Genomic DNA, 21,890 nt, shown 5'->3' on the forward strand with positions numbered 1-21,890 from the left:
ATCACTTGCACAGTGCTCCTTGGGATGTTTAAAGCTTGGGAAATCTTTTTGTATCCAAATCCGGCTTTAAACTTCTTCAAAACAGTATCTCGGACCTGCCTGGTGTGTTCCTTGTTCTTCATGATGCTCTCTGCGCTTTTAACGGACCTCTGAGACTATCACAGTGCAGGGGCATTTATACGGAGACTTGATTACACACAGGTGGATTGTATTTATCATCATTAGTCATTTAGGTCAACATTGGATCATTCAGAGATCCTCACTGAACTTCTGGAGAGAGTTTGCTGCACTGAAAGTAAAGGGGCTGAATAATTTTGCACGCCCAATTTTTCAGTTTTTGATTTGTTAAAAAAGTTTGAAATATCCAATAAATGTCGTTCCACTTCATGATTGTGTCCCACTTGTTGTTGATTCTTTACAAAAAAATACAGTTTTATATCTATGTTTGAAGCCTGAAATGTGGCAAAAGGTCGCAAAGTTCAAGGGGGCCGAATACTTTCGCAAGGCACTGTATGTGAACCATCTGGTGGTCCCTGAGGAGAGGTTTGGGAAGTATTACTCTACACCAGGGATGGGCAACTTTGATGGGGGTGGGGGCCACTAAATCTGAACTCACCATGAGGGGCCACATTTGCTCACAGGTCTCTGTACCTACATCCATAAAAAATATTAAAACACTTATTGCACACAGTGAGTCCATGCAACTTATGTGACTTGTTAAGCAAAATTTGAGTAATGCAGGGTAGTAGCATAATGAGTTGGGATTATGGTTCTTTGTTTACCTAGATAGCTACATGTCTTAACAAAAGACTCCACTATGCAAGTAACCATTTTGGGTGCATTGGTAAATTCAGTCTGGCCATCTACTCTGATTTCAGAGCACTAATCTGAGTGTGCCAGACCGCAAAATAACTGATGAATTAACGAACGCTCAACACCCGTCAGTAAACGTCTGCAAAAAAGCAGAATGAAATTGTTGCCAGCAGCACAGCTAGTCACCAACGCTCTGGATAACATAAACAGTCTAACCAGCTCTGCTAGGGCGAGTAAAATGGTCAGAGGGAGGTGTTCTCATTTTTGTCTAGAAGTAGCTAGCCAACTTGAGCTTGGGTGCTTGACTGCCGTTGAATGTTCGATCAACCCTACTCCTCGGGCCGGGGCATCCAGTGTACGCTCAGAGTGCGAAACGCTCTGAATTTATGAATGGACAGCACAGTTGCAGTCACTAACGCTCTGGATAACATAATAGCCCAACCAGCTCTGCTAGGGCGAGTAATGTTCAGTGAGCTGTTCTCTCATTTGTGTCTGGAAGTAGCTAGCAAGTCAGCTTGGGTGCTTGACTGCTGTTAGTACAGAATGCTCGGATCAACCCTTAAAGATGGGTGGGGCTAAAGCTTAAGAGGGTGTGAACGATGCTGAATGGGTGTAGACAGACAAAGGGCTCTTCACTAGATACGAAAACATTCAAATGCCATTTTCTCAAAAGTGAGTTAACAAGTTTATCAACTTCCAAAGCAAAATTACTTCATTGTTCCTCAACTGCAGTGTATGATATATCATTTTGTAGCTCTGAGTCTACTTTTATCCAATGTAAAAATTAAAAAAAACACGATTTCAAATTTTGCTACATAAGACCGATTTGAGCCAGTCGGTCACAAATGTTCACTCCTAGACTTGCCATAACAAAGGGGTTGAATAGTATTGACTTAAGACATTTCAGCTTTTAATTTTGTATTAATTTGTAAGCATTTCTAAAAACATAATTCCACTTTCACATTATGGGGTATTGTGTTTAGACCAGTGACACATCTCAATTGAATCCTTTTTAAATGGGGCTGTGAAACAAGTCGAGGGGAGGGAATACTTTCTGAAGGCGCTGTAACTTCCTGTAGAGTTGTGAGAAATGTTTGGAGTTTATAATACATCTGAGGAAGACTGACCAACAAATTCACTGGGGGCCACCCGGCCAGTAATTCTACCATAATTACTAAGTATAGCTGGCCACTAGACTAATTTAACAATCTAATCATTTTTTTGCTGAAATCAGTGGTGGAAAAAGTACCCAATTGCCATACTGAGTAAAGATACCTTAATAGAAAGTGACTCAAGTAAAATACTACGAGAGTAAAAGTCAAAGTATTTGGTTTTAAATATAGTTTAGTATCAAAAGTAAAATAAATATTTTCACATTCCTTATATTAAGCAACCTAGACAGCACACTTTTTTTATTCATGGATTTTATTTAATTATTATTTAACTAGGAAAGTCAGTTAAAAACAAATTCTTATTTAGAATGACAGCCTACCCCGGACAATGCTGGGCCAATTGTGCACCGCCCTATGGGACTCCCAATCACGGCCGGATGTGATACAGCCTGGATAGCCAGGGGCACACTCCAACACTGACATTTAGTGAGTCTCAGATCAGAGGCAGTTGGGATATTCTCTTTATAACTGTTTGAATTAGACCATTTCTGTACTATGTATTGAAAATGTAACAAGTACTTTTAGGTGTCAGGGAAAATGGAGTAAAAAGTAAATTATCTTCTTTAGGAATGTAGTGGGGTAAAAGTTGAAAAAAAATAAAAAAAATAGTACAGATACTCAAAGTACTTTACCCCACTGTCTGACATGGCCTAATTGAGTGACTGTCAGTGACTGACATGAGAAAAACTGCTGATGCACAACATTTTGAAATTGTACAAATTCAAACTGTCAACAGTAAGTTGAGACCCAGAGTGAGTTTCCACAATAATATATTCAGGGAGCTCAAAGTATTGGGACAGTGACAATTTGTTGTTTTGGCGCTGTACTTTGAAATTATGCAATGGTTGTGAGGTTAAAGTGCAGACTGTCGGCTTTAATTTGAGGATATTTTCATCCATAATCAGGTGAACAGTTTAGAAATTACAGCACTTTGTACATAGTCCTTCCATTTTAGGGGACCAAAAGTATTGGGACCAATTCACTTGTGTATTAAAGTAGTAAACATTTTAGTATTTGGTAATATATTCATAGCATGCAATGACATCAAGCTTGTGACTATAATTGGTTGAATGCATGCTGTTTGTTTTTGGTTGTTTCAGATTATATATCATTAATTTCTATTGGGCACAAATTAATGTATTGCCATTTGAGTCACTTTTATCACAAATAATAGAATATATTTTTAAACACTTCAGGATAATCCTGAATAAATCGTGAATAATGAGCGAGAAAGTTATACGCACAAATATCACCCCCCCCCCAAAAAAATGCTAACCTCCCCTTTTATTGTAATGGTCTGAGGTTAGCGTTTCTTGTGGGTATGATATTTGTGCATCCAACTCTGTCATCATTTTTCACGACTCATTTAGGATACACATGAATTTGTCCCAATACTTTGTTCCCCATTTTTATGGGACTATGTACAAAAAGTGGTGTTTAGAATTTAACTGTTCATCCGATATGCATGAAAATACTCTCAAATTAAAGCTGACAGCCTGCACTTTAACCTCAGTAACTGCATCATTTCAAATCCAAAGTGCTGGAATACAGAGCCAAAACAACATGTCACTGTCCCAATACTTTGGGCGTTCTCTGTATAATATTTTTATTGATCCCTGCTCTACACGTGCAAACTTCTACTCTGGGTGTATCGCTGTGTGTTTATATCTATAGAGACATTTGGTACACAGTTCCTTCACATGGGTCTGTTCTCACTTTGTCCTTGATTTTCTGAATTATATTTCCGTTCCATATGATTATCATCATGCCCTTCTGTTTTGTAGGTGAGAGAGACCCTGTAGGGTGGGTGTGTCCTTTAGAAGTATATACCTAGTCTATTAATTACTAACAGTGTGTTCCTTTTCCATTTATTTCCTCTAATTTGTATTTTTTCATGTTTCTGACGAGCCTCCTAGAAGTGTGGCTGACTATGCATTCTCTTCACCCCTAGTTTGTAAAACAAATCTATTAAAAAATAAGTGGTTGGAGCGTTTTGGCATTTGTGTGGTTTAATTGTGATCAGAACATTACCATACGATTCCTTTATCAAATGTCTGTCCCACTTTAGTGAACTGTTTTTCCTCTGCCGGTAAACTTTTTTATAACCAGCAGATGACAGTATTGACTACAGGTACCAGCAGCTCTACCAAGTTACATTAGTCTTATGTATGGGATATACCATCCAACTAAATGCTTACTTGCATGTTCCTTCGATAATGCAACAATGAGAAATAAAAGATAATACAAACTAAGTAAATAGCCCAGAATAGAAAACATTTTAGCATAATACAGGAAGGCACAATTTATAGTCCAATATTTACATGTGTTTTGAGGACGGGGGGGGGATTGGGGGCCAAGTGTTTAGACATAAGAGTCTGCTAGACACAGATGTGTGTGTGGATGAGTCGGTGCAGGCGGTCAGTCCAGTTCAAGTGTTCAGCAGGGGCGATATGGAGGATATTCACGTCAACCAGACACTGGACAGGAAAACAACCATCCTACAGCTCCAGACATGCCCTGTCCTTTCAGTAGAATTACCATCACACAATGCCAACTACCACAACATGGACGTCAAACCATAGTGAGGTGCTCTTTTCATGGAAATGTTCTTTCCATTCTTCATACAGTTCATCGACATCACTGCAACAATGTCCTGTAAAATGTTCTTTTCAATGTGGTAGCATTTGTTGAAAAAGAAAATGCTCCTTCGTCTCTCATAGTCTTCCTTCCCTAGTCCATACCCTCACAAAGTACCTCAGGAAGCCATTGGACTTTGATTTTCCCACGTCGCTGCGGTTGTTTCCTTGAGTTGACAATAGCCCCCAGGTCCACAACACAGAAGAGACATGACGGCCATGCGGAGGGATGCTGACCTTTATTTGGACGCTAGTGGTTCTGCCAGTTCCGGTCCATGCCTGCACTGACCACATTCACAGCCCCCTTCACTGGTTGCAATGACTCATGGTTCTTAAAACGGTTTTGATTGACTGTTACCTAAAGTGAGTAAAGGGCTATTTTCTGTTTAGTGTGTGCGCCTCATCTAGAAGACTGACTATGTACCCTTTTTAAAGATCAAATAGGTTAAAGAGAAAAGTAGCTTTGAGAAGTCAAGCATTCATTTAATCTGAGCGAGAGAAACAGACCACAGAACCAAACAATACATTTTACATAACGCTCTGAAGGAGATAAGAGCAAACCTAAAGGAGGTGATTTTCTTTTAGGAATTATACATTTCATCTTCCCTCCATGCAGCCTCTGTGGGAGACAACAGCACTTCAACTGCTACAGTTCTCCTCCCACCGCCGCCCTCCATGTCACTCAATACAGGATGAGAGGGAGGGAAAGGAGTGAGGTAAAGACAAGGGAGCAGAGAAGAGTGAAAGGAGGAATGTTGATGGGCATCATGGAGAGTGAAGGCAGTAGAATAGACAGGTGAGGGGAGAAATTACACTCATGATGATGGAAAGTACTGGAATAAGAGGTAAAGGACAGGAGAGTGCAGACAGTAATAATATGGATGACGATGGAAGCTGGTTGGAGAGGGTGAGAAGTGGGGAGAAATTAGTTGAGTAGGGGGAGAGGGAAGAAGGGAAAGGAGGGAGCCAATAGCCACTGTTGTAAAATTATACCCCAGTCAACAGGATATAGAGCTCAATTGTAAATCAGCATAGTAGCGCAGCTCAAATCAAGCTGTCACAACAAACTGTCAAGACACAGGGGGTGTATCAAGGATAAGCCCCTTTTAGACAGATCAAACTTCTGAGCACCAGCTTTTATCCTGATTTGATCCTACCTTTCCGCAAGGGAGTAAATTAATAACTAACTTCTAAGGGCAGGGATGATCTCATTTAACTGATATTTGATTTCCAATGCCTTGTCTTAGCCTCGAACTGTGATGCTGTGTCCAGAATCATGCCCTGAAGCACTTCATCCTTCAAATCCTTGCTTCTTAACCTGCATTTCAGCACTAAAGCCTTCGCCTGAGATACCTGGTAAAATAAGGGTTACAAAAAAATGTAAGTCGACAAGAACACATTCTCATTTACAGCAATGGCCTGGTGAATAGTTACAGGGGAAAGGAGGGGGGGGGTGAATGAGCCAATTGCTATAACACAAGCTTATGTCCACTTCAAATCAAATCAAATTTTTGTCACATACACATGGTTAGCAGATGTTAATGCGAGTGTACCGAAATGCTTGTGCTTCTAGTTCCGACAATGCAGTAATAACCAACAAGTAGTCTAACTAACAATTCCAACACTACCGTCTTATACACAGTGTAAGGGGATAAAGAATATGTACGTAAAGATATATGAATGAGTGATGGTACAGAGCAGCATAGGCAAGATACAGTAGATGGTATCGAGTATAGTATATACATATGAGATGAGTATGTAAACAAAGTGGCATAGTTAAAGTGGCTAGTGATGCATGTATTACATAAGGATGCAGTAGATGATAGAGTACAGTATATACGTATGCATATGAGATGAATAATGTAGGGTATGTAACATTATATTAGGTAGCATTGTTTAAAGTGGCTAGTGATATATTTTACATCATTTCCCATCAATTCCCATTATTAAAGTGGCTGGAGTTGAGTCAATGTCAGTGTGTTGGCAGCAGCCACTCAATGTTAGTGGTGGCTGTTTAACAGTCTGATGGCCTTGAGATAGAAGCTGTTTTTCAGTCTCTCGGTCCCTGCTTTGATGCACCTGTACTGACCTCGCCTTCTGGATGATAGCGGGGTGAACTGGCAGTGGCTCGGGTGGTTGTTGTCCTTGATGATCTTTATGGCCTTCCTGTAACATCGGGTGGTGTAGGTGTCCTGAAGGGCAGGTAGTTTGCCCCCGGTGATGCGTTGTGCAGACCTCACTACCCTCTGGAGAGCCTCACGGTTGTGGGCGGAGCAGTTGCCGTACTGGCGGTGATACAGCCCGCCAGGATGCTCTCGATTGTGCATCTGTAGAAGTTTGTGAGTGCTTTTCGTGACAAGCCGAATTTCTTCAGCCTCCTGAGGTTGAAGAGGCGCTGCTGCGCCTTCTTCACGATGCTGTCTGTGTGAGTGGACCAATTCAGTTTGTCTGTGATGTGTATGCCGAGGAACTTAAAACTTGCTACCCTCTCCACTACTGTTCCATCGATGTGGATAGGGGGGTGTTCCCTCTGCTGTTTCCTGAAGTCCACAATTATCTCCTTAGTTTTGTTGAGTGTGAGGTTATTTTTCTGACACCACACTCCGAGGGCCCTCACCTCCTCCCTGTAGGCCGTCTCGTCGTTGTTGGTAATCAAGCCTACCACTGTTGTGTCGTCCGCAAACTTGATGATTGAGTTGGAGGCGTGCGTGGCCACGCAGTCGTGGGTGAACAGGGAGTACAGGAGAGGGCTCAGAACGCACCCTTGTGGGGCCCCAGTGTTGAGGATCAGCGGGGTGGAGATGTTGTTGCCTACCCTCACCACCTGGGGGCGGCCCGTCAGGAAGTCCAGTACCCAGTTGCACAGGGCGGGGTCGAGACCCAGGGTCTCGAGCTTGATGACGAGCTTGGAGGGTACTATGGTGTTGAATGCCGAGCTGTAGTCGATGAACAGCATTCTCACATAGGTATTCCTCTTGTGGTAATGGGCAGGTAACTATGGCCCTGCAAAATCATCCCTACCTATTGAGTAGGATGATTGTAACCATTTAGGGAAATGTTTCCTTCCCTACAACCGAACTCTCTCACCACTTACGTTAAATCATCTCATCAGTACCACTTTGCTGTCCTGGTGTGATCTTGATATGATTGACAGACACATTTATGCTGTAAAACATGAATGGTCAGGGAAAGCTGCTTTGTCTGAACTGTGATCACATAACAGGCTTTGTTCTCTGTTCAAAGCCTGCCTGCTTCAGAAAACGTCACGGACTAAATATCAAATACAGGCATCCAACTACAGCAACATACTTTAAATCACAGTTAAATAACTATTTTTAGTTCAAAGGCATAATGTTGTGAATGTGCTGGGCAGCATTGAGACTTCCCTTCATGTGGATGACACTGGCATACTGAGGTGACAGTAGGTCCAACTGGACAGAAAACACCAGCGTGTTTGGTTCACTTTGTTTGTGTTTTATTCACATTTAAAAGATTCTCATGGCAGCACATTCCTCGATCAGTCTCTCTCAGCGAGACTTCCTGTCTCACCCGGTCACTTCCTATCCAGCAAATAGATCTCAAAACCATAGAAAACAAAAATCAGAAACAAACTAAATCCCCAGTCATAAAAACAGAACATATACCTAAAGGAATAATCACCATCAGGATAAGAACGGAAAGAGGGAAAAAAGCAGCAGGTCTTTGTCTCCTGTGATAGATGTACTTTCTCTGAGCAGGCACATAAACAGTAACAGATTGGCCATCAGACCAACCTCAGCTTTAACGCATCACACTGACTGACAACATTCCAGGTATGTCCACAATGGCACCATATTCCCTACATAGTGCACGCCATCTGATCAAGTGTAGTGCACTATGTAGGGAATAGGGTGCCACTGTGGATGCACCCCAGTCACTCACCCAGACAGAGGCATGGATCCAATGAAACCCACTGATAAATAAAGGGAGACTGCCAGTTGAGGTGAGGAAGGTGCAGTGCAGCAGGGGACTAGAGATATCAAGGCTGCAGTGTTGCCAAACTCAGTGGTTCAGACTGTCTTAGTGTGCCTGTTGCGGAGCAAGACCGACACGCACCAACCCACACATACATAAAACCTCACACAGTGAAAACAGCCCCTCTGAGCATGAGCTAGTGTTTGCATATGCATGCGTTGAACGATGTTCGCGTCCCTGTGGCTAGGGGCTGGTGAGCCTCAGTAGAGCCTGCTATAGAGTCAAAATATCTACATGTTCAGAGAGGCTTCCAGAGAGTCTGTATAGATGTACAGTAACTATGTGTGCATCATCCCCAAAACACCCTGTTCCTCCAGGAATATATTCTAGAAGCTTACACGCTATAGACCCAATGAGAAGCCAGCATCATAGCCCAACACTTCTGCTATTGTCCAGTCTCACACCCATCTACCTCCGCCTGTCCATCAATCACTCATCTGTCCATCTGGGGGACAGCAGTGAGCAAACTGAAACAATCGAGTTCAAAATGGACACATCCTAAAAGGAAACTCGCAACTCCTTTATAGGCTTCCTCCCGACCATCATCATCATTCTCAGTAGATGTCCAGTGTTTCAGGGTTCAATTGTTTGGGGTTGACTGTAGTGAAATGTAGCTGTCGTCAAGCAGTCGTTCGTTGTCCTGGTGTGTGTAGGTTCACTGGTACTGGAGGTAGTTCTTGATGGTCTCTGGCAGAGGGAGGGTGTCTATCTGGTTGACTCGGTCCCGCCCCAGAGCCAGCCTGGCCACTCGCCTGCACAGGTCCATCAGGGGGAGGGGCTCCGCTGTGACAGACAGGAGAGGACTTTAAAACAGGATAAAAAAACATGCATACATTACATGCATACATTACATCTGTAAATGTTATTTCAGAGGGAGTGCATTTAATAAAAGTGTAGACTGAGCAATATGATATCCTCAGAAGAGCTTTTAAGTGCATGTGTTTGTCAGAGAGATCTTCCCCCACACACACACACAACTGTCCACTTTGATAATGAGAGTGCACTTCAGATGTAAGCTTGACCGTTCCAGCTGCCATGACCATGTATTTGTACTGAACTCACAGAGCAGACACTCTCCTGAGCAGTCTGTGTGAAGGTGATACCCAGCTCGCCAAACACAGTCTCCCTCACTACACACTCACTGTTGAGTCACTGGCCACATGGCTTTGAATAGACAGGGTGGACGGTGTCAAGGGGGACCCTAGGGAATCCTCTAAATGGAATGGTGCCCTTGTAGCTACGTGACCACTAGGAATTGCATAGGAGGGATGATAATTATGATGCTGCTGGAAACTGTCCAATCACCCAGCTGGCGCCGTCAAACAGCGGGAATCTGAGCAAGAAACTGAGCAAGAAACTGAGCAGGAACCTGCTATTGTCTTCGGTGCATCAACTGTCTGGCTCAGCTATCAGACACCACACTGCTCCAGTGAGTGTGCCTACATAGAGAAATGTGTATGGTGCTCATCTCTTGAGAATCATGCTTAGTTTGAAATAGTCCTCAGAAAAAAAACAACAAAGGGGACAGGAAGGGGGAGAAGGCACACATACAGAGCCCAACGGAGTCCATAACAGCTACATGTTGAACCAGCACATCTGCCTTGGCGTGCTGAACTGTATGCCATGTGGGCTCATGGAACCCAAATCATACTTCAAACATGGGGGAAAGCAAACAGGACAGGGGGATATTAATTATTAATGGAATCAAATTAACTGGAAGTGGTTCAGTTAAATGGACTAAAGTAATTCTCCACCCCCCCGGGGACTCTCGAGACGATTCAGGCGTGGGCTCAGGTCCTACCCCCAGCAGTCCAGGGCCATAGCTCTGGGAGGATCAGGAGCATGCTCTAGGCTTGTATATAACAGATGACCTACATATAGGCCTACACATACATGTAGAAAGACGTGTAGACACAGCCGTGTACACACAAATTCCTATGACTAATACACAGAGCAGTCCCAGTACAAAGTGTCTGAGATAGAGGGAGCAGGGGAATTTGGGACAGCAACAGAGCTCTCCCCCTCTGTGTGAGAAGAAAGCAGACTGACTGGTGCATTGAGGTGTAACAGGTTGGTGCCTTTCACTGACACCATCCTCCAGGATATTTCAGAGCTACTGGATGCAGGTTGACCCAAAAAGTGTATGCGTGTTCAAAACACAACCCACTTGTGTCATTTCAGGAGACGCACATTAAGAAGGTATCTTGACCCTGTTGTCCCAGTTCTCTCCATCTGTGTCTCAGATCAATCTCTGCCTCCAGCTCTCGTTTCCTCTCAGCCAGGAGCGATGCCAATAGAACTGATGTCAGGATATTCAGTGAGGAACAGACTTGTTAACTCCAGACTCTGAGCTTATCTAATCAATATGGAGAACTGTCAGTGGAGTGTGTGGAGAAGGATACCAACTCAAACTGTGCACCAGTTCCAATGACCACCTCGTGATTGGGAGTGAGTGTGTGATGTACATATATAAAATTACCATCTGTGACAAGACCTGTGTGTGTGTGTGTGTGTGACATCAATGCATAAAATTTGCACCTCATCCTGACAAGGAACGTCTGCGTGACTGATTTTTCCAATAAGTACGCATGGGAAAGTACGTACAACAGTGACTACACAGAAGTGGAGCATCTCCGAGTCTAATTCATTGACCACACAGAAGTGGAGCATCTCCGAGTCTAATTCATTGACCAATCCCCAAGAGAACATCACAGGTAGACTGAGAAGGAATGAATGGAAAGAGTGGTGAGGAAGAGAGAGAAAGGGCAAGCCTCAGCCTCTCTCAAAATGGAAATCATTGACTTGAGCCGAATCCAATTGCTCACTGAACTAAGACGGTAGAAATGTTGCTACTCTGCTTTCTTTTGGGCTGGAGTGTTATTACCAGACAGAACCAAAAGGATCTAGCCCCTGATCTCCAGACAGAACCAAACGCTCCAGTCCTTTCAACCACTTCCCTGCAGTGCCTCTATACTCTGGTCCTCAGCATAATAAAGCCTGTTATAGCCCTGATTACTCACAGACCCTACGGGCGCGCACACACACACACACACACTTTTGAAGTCTGTACCTAGCCATGAGCATTACGAGAGCTATTGTCTGAGTATCTAGTCAGAGACATTGAGTCTGAGATGCTCTAAAGCACTAACAGAAAGGGTTTATACCTATGTGCAAGACATTGAGTACACTTACACACAATATGATTGTGGATAGTCAGATTAATATAGTTTAAAACATTTACATGATTTGCAAGAATAACGATTTCCCTAATAATCCTGATGGGACTTAAATAAATGCAGAAAATCACCAATTAAAAATATTATTTCTACCACATTGACAATGTTATTTTTACGAAGCCTATTTGATTCCGAGTTGTGACAAAGTCCGTAAGTGAAAATAAGTTCTAAGATTCATACTTTCAGTTTTTCCCGAGCTCACTTCACTCGTGCATAGGAGGGAGGCTTGCGCTACCCAGTGCTGGCACATGAGCAGATCAAATACACCACTGCAATCAAATCAAATTTGTCACATGCGCCAAATAAAACAGGTGTAGACCTTACCTTGAAATACTTACAAGACCTTAACACTGCAGTTCAAGAAAGAGAAAATATTTACTAAATAAAAAAATCTAAAAATCAAACAAAAAGTAACAAATTTACATAACAAGGCTAGATATAGGGAGTACTGGTACCGAGTCAATGTAGATAGTCCGGGTGGCCATTTGATTAGTTGTTTTACGGCTTGTGGGTAGAAGCTGTTAAGGAGCCTTTTGGTCTTAGACTTGGCGCTCCGGTACCACTCGCCGTGCAGTAGCAGAGAGAAGTCTGACTTTGGTGACTGGAGTCGGACAATTTTTTGGGCCTTCTTCTGAAACCGCCTAGTAGGTCCTGGATGTCGGGAAGCTTGGCCCCAGTGATGTACCGGGGCGTACACACTACCCTCTGTCGTGCCTTACGGCCAGATCCCGAGCTGTTGCCATACCAGACAGTGATGCAACCAGTCAGGATGCTCTCGATGGTCAAGCAGTAGGACTTTGAAGATCTGGGGAACCATGCCAAATCTTTCCAGTCTCCCGAGGGGGAAAAGGTGTTGTGCCCTCTTCACAACTGTCTTGGTGTGTTTGGACTATGATAGTTTATTGGGGATGTGGACACCAAGTAACTTGAAAACACTCCACCCGCTCCACTTCAGTCCCATTGATGTTAATGGGGGCCTGCAGACCATGGTTTGATTCCATGATGTATTACAACCAGCCGTGATTGGGAGTCCAATAGGGCGGCACACAATTGGCCCAGCATCGTCCAGGTTAGGGTTTGGCCGAGCTAGGCAGTCATTGTAAATAATAATTTATGTAACTAGGTAAGTCAAAAGAAAGTTGTTTTAAATGGTTGTCCTGGCACCACACTGACAGGGCTCTGAGCTCCTCCCTATTTTCGGTGATAAGGCCTACCACTGTTGTGTCATCAGCAAACTTATTGTGTTGGAGTCGTGCTAGGCCACAGTCGTGGGTGAACAGGGACTACAGGAGGGGACTAAGCACTCACCCCTGAGGTGCCCCAGTGTTGACGGTCAGTGTGGCAGATGTGTAGTTGCCTACCCTTACCACCTGGAGGCGGCCCATCAGGAAGTTCAGGATCCAGTCGCAGAGGGAGGTGTTTAGTCCCAGGGTCATTAGCTTAGTGATTAGCTTTGTGGGCACTATGGTGTTGAATGTAGAGCTATAGTCAATGAATAGCATTCTCACATAGGTGTTCCTTTTGTCCAGGTGGGAAAGGGCAGTGGGGAGATCGATTGAGATTGCATCTGTGGATCTGTTGGGGCGGTACGCAAATTGGTGTGAGTCTAGGGTTTCTGGCATGATAGTGTTGATGTGAGCCATGACTAGCCTTTCAAAGCACTTGGCTACAGATGTGAGTGCTAAGGGGCAGTAATGGGTTAGGCAGGCTCCCTTCGCTTTCATAGGCACAGGGACTACGGTGGACTGTTTGAAACATGTACACAACCGTTCAAAAGTTTAGAGTCACTTAAAAAGTTATTTTTATTGAAAGTAATTTTTTTGTCCATTAAATTAACATCAAATTGATCAGAAATACAGTGTAGATATTGTTAATGTTGTATATGACTATTGTAGCTGAAAACGGCTGACTTAATGGAATATCTACATAGGCGTACAGAGGCCCATTATCAGCAACCATCACTCCTGTGTTCTAATGGCACATTGTGTTAGCTTTTTATTTGATTTCACCTTTATTTAACCAGGTAGGCTAGTTGAGAACAAGTTCTCATTTGCAACTGCGACCTGGCCAAGATAAAGCGTAACAATTTGGCACATACAACAGAGTTACACATGGAATAAACAAAAGATAGTCAATAATACAGTAGAACAAAAGAAAACAAAAAGTCTATATACAGTGAGTGCAAATGAGGTAAGTTAAGGAAATAGCTAATCCAAGTTTATCATTTAAAAAAAGGCTGATTGATCATTAGAAAACCCTTTTGCAATTATGTTAGCACAGCTGAAAACTGTTGCTCTGATTAAAGAAGCAAGAAACCTGGCCTTCTTTAGACTAGTTGAGTATCTGGAGCATCAGCAATTGTGGGTTTGATGTGTATAATTCAATTAAAAATCATTATTTATAACCTTGTCAACCTCTTGACAATATTTCCTATTCATTTTGCAACTCATTTCATGTATGTTTTCATGGAAAACAAGGACATTTCCAAACTTTTGAACGATAGTGTAGGTATTAGACTCGGACACGGAGAGGTTGAAAATGCCAGTCATGACACTTTCCAGTTGGTCCACGCATAATCACAGTTCACATCCTGGTAATCCATATGTCTCGCAGCTTTGTGAATGTTGACCTGTTTAAAAAAGGTCTTGCTCACATCGGCTACGGAGAGCATGATCACACAGTTGTCCGGAACAGTTGCTAGTCTCATGCATGCTTCAGTGTTGCTTAACTCGAAGGGAGCATAATAAGGCATTTAGCTCATCTGGTAGGCTCGCGTCACTGGGCAGCCCATGGCAGGGTTTCGCTTTGTAGTCTAATAATTTTCAAGCCCTGCCATATCTGACAAGTGTCAGAGCTGGTTTAGTAGAATTCAAACTTTAGCCTGAATTGACACTGCCTGTTTGATGGTCTGATGGCATAGCGGGATTGCTTATACGTGTCCCGCTCCTTGAAAGCGGCAGCCCTGGACTTTAGCTCAGTGCAGATGTTGCCTGTAATCCATTGGTTCTGGTTGGGAAATGTACGTACAGTCACAACGTCGATGCATTTATTGATGAAGCCGGTGACTGAGGTGATATACTCAATGCAATTGAATGAATCCCGGAACATATTCCAGTCTGTGCTAGCGAAACAGTCCTGTAGCGTAGCATCCACGTCATCTGACCACTTCTGTATTGAGCGAGTCACTGGTGCTTCCTGCTTTAGTTTTTGCTTGTAAGCAGAGGCCTTATACAGCTCGTTGAGTGCGGTCTTAGTACCAGTATCGTTTTGTGGTGGTAAATAGACAGCTACGAATAATACAGATGAGAACTCTTGGTAGATAGTGTTGTCTACAGCTAATGAGGTATTCTACTTCAGAAGAGCAATACCGCGAGACTTCTTTAATATTAGACATTGCACACCAGCAGTTATTGACAAATAGACACACACCCGCCCCTCGTCTTACCAGACGTAGCTGCTCTGCCCTGCCGAAACACAGAGAAGCCAGCTCTATATTATCCGTGTTGTTAACTGACTTTAATGTCCTGTTGGTAGGATAGTCTTAAATTATAGATCGTCCAGTTTGTTTTCCAATGATTGCACGTTGGCCAATTAGGAGGGAAGTGGTGGTTTACCTACTCATCTGTAATGAGTAGATCCCGCCCTTCTCCCCCTTGTTTTTCACACTGAAGACAGGATTTGGGCCTTGTCTCGACCATGCAGTATATAAAGAAAAAAGCTTTGTCCAGTTCTTAGGTGCATAATCACTGTTCTGGTGTCCAGAAGCTCTTTTCGGTCATAAGAGACAGTAGCAGCAACATTATGTACAAAATGAGATAAATGTGAGGAAAAAAGCCACCCCCTCCGGCACCATTCTCTACTGAAACGCCAATTAAGAGGTTTACATGTCCTAATCATTTGAAAGGATGCTCAGAAAACCAGGTGTTTGAAATTGCTGTATGCTTTGTTTGGTTTGACCTTACACCGATTAAAATAAGCAGAACAAAGTGCTTAAAAATCGGTGTAGTCAAAATTGAACTAAGCATACGCCGATTTAAAACCTGGTTTTCTGAGCAATCGTTCCAATTATTAGGACATGACTACTGCCATAACCAGTTTAATATTGAATTTTTAGTGTGCATATAAATGAACTCACTGTCTGAATCTATTCTCCACACTATCAGGGGACAGAGTTCCATGGCACCGAAGAAGAGGAGCCATCCATTCCCAGGCTAGATCTCCCTCCCCAAGCCAGCACTTACTGTACTGTCTCCTCTCCCCATTGAAATAAACAGTTTCTACAGCAACTCCCTGCCATGATTAGAAGTGTAAATATTGAAGCAGGGATTTCAGCATAAATGAAAGAGCGGGAGTGAGTGACAGAGCGAGAGAAAGAAAGAGCCAGCGTGAAATGGTGTTCATTTCCAACAGAGGTTTTGCAAAGTGATTGCCTCGTAATTCTCTTGTTTAGCAGTGAATGAGTTCGGCTGCTGGCAGCTTGCCTGTATTGTTGCGTTTTGTGTAGTACCATCCTATGGGAAGAACAACAGTGCCATAAGAAAAGAGCTAGCAGTACAGCCTCATCCCCACTCTCCTATTGTTGTCTATTTATAGGCTTTGGGGAACAGAAACACTAAAGAAATCGATAAAGCTTCTATCAGTGTGAAAGTCGTGCAGAGAAGACACTAAGTGTTCGTGACAAATAGAGGATCAGAGAAGTGCATTAACTGTGTGTTAAGGGACAATTTATTTTATTGAAAGAGAAGACTCCTATACCACGGTGAGTCTAAAACAATCATGGAAAAGATACCTTTGGGAACATGAGCCAATGCATACTAATAAATGGTCTGCATTTTCCTGTGAGTTACATGGGGATGTTTCCCCATTTCCACAGCATAATTAAGCAACAAGGCCGGGGGGTGTGGTAAGGGTTGTTCTCAGGCACGACACGCATCACACACCCCAGGTGCCTTATTTCTATTAGAAACTGGTTACTAAGATAAATAGAACAGTAAATAAGTATTTTTGTGTCAGACCAGTGGTATATTGTCTGATATACCCCCGGCTAAAATGCTGTTTCAGCCAATCAGCATCCAGTCCCAAGAGAACTCCAGCAGAAGGAATACATACTCGTAACATCACTGCAGAGAACCGAGAGCACTCACAGGACCTGCATAATGTCTATAGAAGACTAACATGATGAGGCTACAGAGCTGTGACATGGGGTGGATAAAGTCCTGCCTTATAAGCTGCTTCCATTAGCTTCTCTGACGTTTTTATTTGACCTTTATTTAACTAGGCAAGTCAGTTAAGAACACATTTATATTTTCAATGACGGCCTAGGAACAGTGGGTTCAGGGGCAGAACGACAGATTTGTACCTTGTCAGCACGGGGGATTGAACTTGCAACCTTCCGGTTACTAGTCCAACACTAACCACTAGGCTACCCTGCCGCCCCATTATCACAGTATAGTGAACATAAAATGCAACAATTTAAAAGATTTTACGGAGTTACATAACATGAGGAAATCAGTCAATTGAAATAAATAGGCCTCACAACGGGCCTCAGGATCTCGTCACAGTATTTGCGCATTCACATTGTCATCGATAAAATGTATTTGTGTTCATTGTCCATAGCTTATGCCTGCCCATACCATAAACTCATCACCACGGGGCACTGTTCACTATATCCACAAACTGCTTGCCCACACAACACCATACACGTGGGTCTACGGTTGTGAGGCCAGTTGGACGTACTGCCAAATTATCTCAAACGATGTTTGAGGCAGCTTATAATAGATCAATTAACATTAAATTCACTGGCAACAGCTCTAGTGGACATTCCTGCAGTCAGCATGCCAATTGCACGCTCCCTCAACTTGAGACATCTGTGGCATTGTGTTGTGTGACAAAACTGTACATTTTAGTAGTCTTTTATTGTTCCCGGCACAAGGTGCACCTGTGTAATGATCGTGCCGTTTAATCATCTTCTTGATATGCCACACTTGTCAGGTGGATGGATTATCTTGGTAAAGGAGAAATGATCACTAACAGGGATGTAAACAAATGTGTGCATGTATTGAAAATGTACGTATGGAAAATTATTTTTGTACGTATGGAAAATATCCTCTTGAAAGTAAACCAGTTGATAAAGAATAGGCCTTGTGTTCCAATTGGCTCTAGATAAATGCATTAAAGTCACATGTTCTACACAAACAGCCCAGTGTGTTTGTCTGTGAGATAAAGAAAACCAATCAACAGAGGGTGACTGTATGGGGCACAATAAATGCACACCTCCCTTCACAAGGCCAGACGTTGAGCTCCGAGGCACACTGGGACTGCCTCCAGAATTCCAACACTCCTGGCTCCCTTCCGTGAACTCACACACAAAAACACCTGGCTTGCAGCCATGGACATGTAGTTCTTGTCTGACCGTCTAAGAGCCCTCGTCCTGCTTTGGGTCTTTCTGTAACATATACAGTGGGAGGGTGATAGTGTTACACAATCCAGTGAATCAACAGTCCTAAATGACTCCCACAGTAGGTGACATTCATGTCTGCTATACTTAGACACCCACACACAGAGACACACCTACCCATAACGACCCAGACAGCTTCCTATGGGTAAACACACATTTCTATAGATCAGAGCAGGGCCAGACAGAGACACGCCTACCCATAAAGACCCAGACAGCTTCCTATGGGTAAACACACACTTTTATAGATCAGAGCAGGGCCAGACAGAGACACGCCTACCCATAAAGACCCAGACAGCTTCCTATGGGTAAACACACACTTTTATAGATCAGAGCAGGGCCAGACAGAGACACGCCTACCCATAAAGACCCAGACAGCTTCCTATGGGTAAACACACACTTTTATAGATCAGAGCAGGGCCAGACAGAGACACGCCTACCCATAAAGACCCAGACAGCTTCCTATGGGTAAACACACACTTTTATAGATCAGAGCAGGGCCAGAAAGAGGAACACCAACAGGCCCTCCCACTCTCTCCACTGTAGCAGAGCCAGTTACTACACACAGTACTGTATACAGTCAACCAGGAGTGTCAGCAGTATAAAACACCATCCATCAGCCAGTCTCTCTGTACTGACATGCCATGATTAGTGTACTGGAGGTTGTAGATAGACAGTGGCCAACTCTCCTGGAGAACTACTGTGTGTTATAGCTCCTGCCTTGCTCGAACACAGCTAATCCAGGTCTTAATGAGTAGCTGCTTGGTAGAATTTCAGTATCCAGCAGGTCTGCAGGAAGAGGGTAGGCCATCACTGGTTTACAACATCTCTAGTCATGCTCTGACTGTCACTACTAAAGCATTATTCAGACTGAGTGTCTCTGGGACTAACCTAGTGAGGAAACAGTCACTTATTCTTTCTGCTCAACACACAGCCTCATCTCCAGTCTATTATGTCCAAAACACATGACTGACAGACAGATGATTAAATCCTAAATGTTTTTCCTCATTTAATCTTTTTGAGCAGCTTTCTCCAGTGGTTAGCTTCAGGGAGGACTATTCTGGACTGATGTGCAGTGTGCTTCTCTGATACCTTCGCGGCTGTTGTGGCTTCCCCCAGTGGTGGGCGAAGCCACAACTCTGAAGTCAGACTTCAGAGAATACTAATGAGAAGCGCTGCTTCAGTGACGGCGCCCTGATAAACAGCTCTGAATCAGTCTGAAATCTGTTTCATCTGTGAACTACCTCTACTCTAGCCTTCCTCCTGACGCTGACTGCTCAAGCCATTAATGTACTACCATTCCTGCCATAATCGTCCATTAACTATTTGTTTTTGGAAGAAGAAAAAAAAGTGCTTGTTGCTTAAAGCGCTTTGAGAAAGTACATTAAACTTAGTGCTTTTCATTACAGTTAATCACTCGCCCTCTTACTCTCCATCAGTCTCTTTACTCCCTCCATCCCAGTCACATTCAGGGATATGACGCGCTGTGCTCTGCGCAGGTAGATTCAGCAGAAATCTCCCCCCGGGACAGAGAAATTGCCTTAGCACTTCGAAAATAAACCCTGGCTCAAAACACAATATCATTGTGGAGCTCAACATTTCCTACTGCCCTCATCTACACAGTAAGCAATTCAAAGCGAGCTCTCTGACTATTCATTGAGAGAGTATGGTTGTATGAGTCACTGGCTTTGGACATTGGCTCTTGTTTAGAAAACAATAAAGCACAGAAAGAGCGCGAGAGGGGGTAGACAGAGAGCGCGAGAGGGGGTAGACAGAAAGAGCGCGAGAGGGGGTAGACAGAAAGAGCGCGAGAGGGGGTAGACAGAAAGAGCGCGAGAGGGGGTAGACAGAAAGAGCGCGAGAGGGGGTAGACAGAAAGGACATTGACTTACGATCGAGTCCATTGACGTAGCGGATGGAGACCTCACAGTGTCCCCACACGGCACTGACGATAGGGTACAGCCTCCTGCCCTTTAACCCTCTGAAGGCCACGCCCAGGTACTGGCCGTCCACCATGAAGCTAAGCGTGCCCTCGTCCATGTCCAGCACCACCAGCAGGGCATCCGGCAGAACAAACGACTCGTCTGCCTCCAGGAAACACGGGTATGTTGGTGCCGAGGTGGAGGCCGGCCGGTTCTTACTGTCGTGGTAGAGTCTGTTCCGGCCCAAGTCCCAGCCCCACGACTCACAGTCCGAACCCACCAGGGCTGTGTAACCCACAGAGTGTAGAAGAGCATCAGCCGTGCCCACCCCTACGACAGCGTGTGTTCCTCGTTGTCTCGCCGGCCAGTGGATCCGCCAGACATGGAGCCCCCGTGTGTAGCCCAACTGGCCGCGGATGCAGTCGGTGCTCTGGGCCACCGGGTGGCGGTGGAAGGTCAGCTTGTCGTCCTCCTTGACAAAGACATTGAGCGAGCGGTCCTCTGGGTTCCAGGCATGGTGGAGCTGCAGGTCAGAGGTCGCAGGGGGCATGTCCAAAAGTAGGTCAAGACGAGGAGGCCGGCAGAAGTCTGGACCCCGCAGCTCACGGCGGACAGGCCGATAGGAGGGATCGCCCCGTGCGTCAACCGACTTGATGCTGCCCGAGATCTTCTGACCCATCGCTGGAGAGGGATAGAAGGAGATGGAGGGCGGAGAGAGGGTGGTATGGGACTTCTCGCCGTTACCTCATGGGCGCTGTGGCCAGAAGGGCAGTCGTCCCTGGCTGAGAGCCGCTCTCACAGAGACACTCAGCCCACTGTCAGAGGAACCTCGCCCCTACAGGAGAGACGCAGCCCACTGTCAGAAGAACCTCGCCCCTACAGGAGAGACGCAGCCCACTGTCAGAAGAACCTCGCCCCTACAGGAGAGACGCAGCCCACTGTCAGAAGAACCTCGCTCCTACAGGAGAGACGCAGCCCACTGTCAGAGGAACCTCACACCTACAGGAGACACACAGAAGAAAATATTAGTTGACTTTATCATGACATATTCTCACTTTCCCAAACTCCTGTTACACACAGCAGCAATGGCAAGACAACACAACAATGAAGGCCCTTTTCCTTACATATCGAAATTCAACTCTCAAAACAGACAGGCTAATGCAGCTGGCTTCCTTCACCCAGAATAAAAACAGTCAAAAGAGCAGAGATAGGGGGAGGAGAGGAAGCACAAGAGAGATGTATCAGTCTGAAAAAGCCTCAGGCTGTTCTGTAGTTCCTAACAGCTCTCTGGAAGAAGAGGGGGGACATCTGAGCAACAAAAAGGGAGGATGAACTCTTTTCTTCTACTGACTCACTCAAGAGACTTGAAGAAATTCCTCCTCAGTTACCAGCCTCACACGCCAAGGGCACCACCCCTACAGACACTGTGTGCATGTGTCAAACCCGACATGAACTTTCACAAACTATGCACCAAACGAGACTGCACCCCCAGAAATGTAGCTGGACCCCCCCCAGAAATGTAGCTGCTCAGTTTTAACCACACTCACCACATACTGAACAGAGAGGACCATACATTGTATAACGAAACACGGCAAACGTGGGGTCACTCGCATGCACACAATGAAAAGGCCTGTGTGTGTGTG

General features: G+C 44.4%; 1 protein-coding gene across 1 annotated transcript; it reads right to left on the reverse strand.

Annotated features, from left to right (window-relative positions):
• Positions 1-8,079: 8,079 nt before the first annotated feature.
• Positions 8,080-20,938, reverse strand: LOC112267257 (SPRY domain-containing SOCS box protein 4). Its single transcript, XM_024445503.2, has 2 exons — positions 20,218-20,938; positions 8,080-9,418 (listed from the first exon to the last, which is right to left on the reverse strand). The coding sequence occupies exons 1-2, from the start codon at positions 20,924-20,926 to the stop codon at positions 9,291-9,293; spliced, it is 837 nt and encodes a 278-aa protein (XP_024301271.1). The 5' UTR covers positions 20,927-20,938; the 3' UTR covers positions 8,080-9,290.
• Between the last annotated feature and the right edge of the window lie 952 nt (positions 20,939-21,890).

This window comes from Oncorhynchus tshawytscha, linkage group LG14, assembly GCF_018296145.1.
Source record: "Oncorhynchus tshawytscha isolate Ot180627B linkage group LG14, Otsh_v2.0, whole genome shotgun sequence".
NCBI classification, from domain to species: Eukaryota; Metazoa; Chordata; class Actinopteri; order Salmoniformes; family Salmonidae; genus Oncorhynchus; species Oncorhynchus tshawytscha.

What these genes read in the sequence shown, in the direction of transcription:
- LOC112267257 (XM_024445503.2), bottom strand. Translation starts at nt 20,926, where the DNA reads ATGGGTCAGAAGATCTCGGGCAGCATCAAGTCGGTTGACGCACGGGGC. An exon ending in CTACGTCAATGGACTCGATC is followed by an intron (nt 9,419 to 20,217) that starts GTAAGTCAATGT and finishes TGTCTGTCACAG; the next exon opens with CGGAGCCCCTCCCCCTGATG.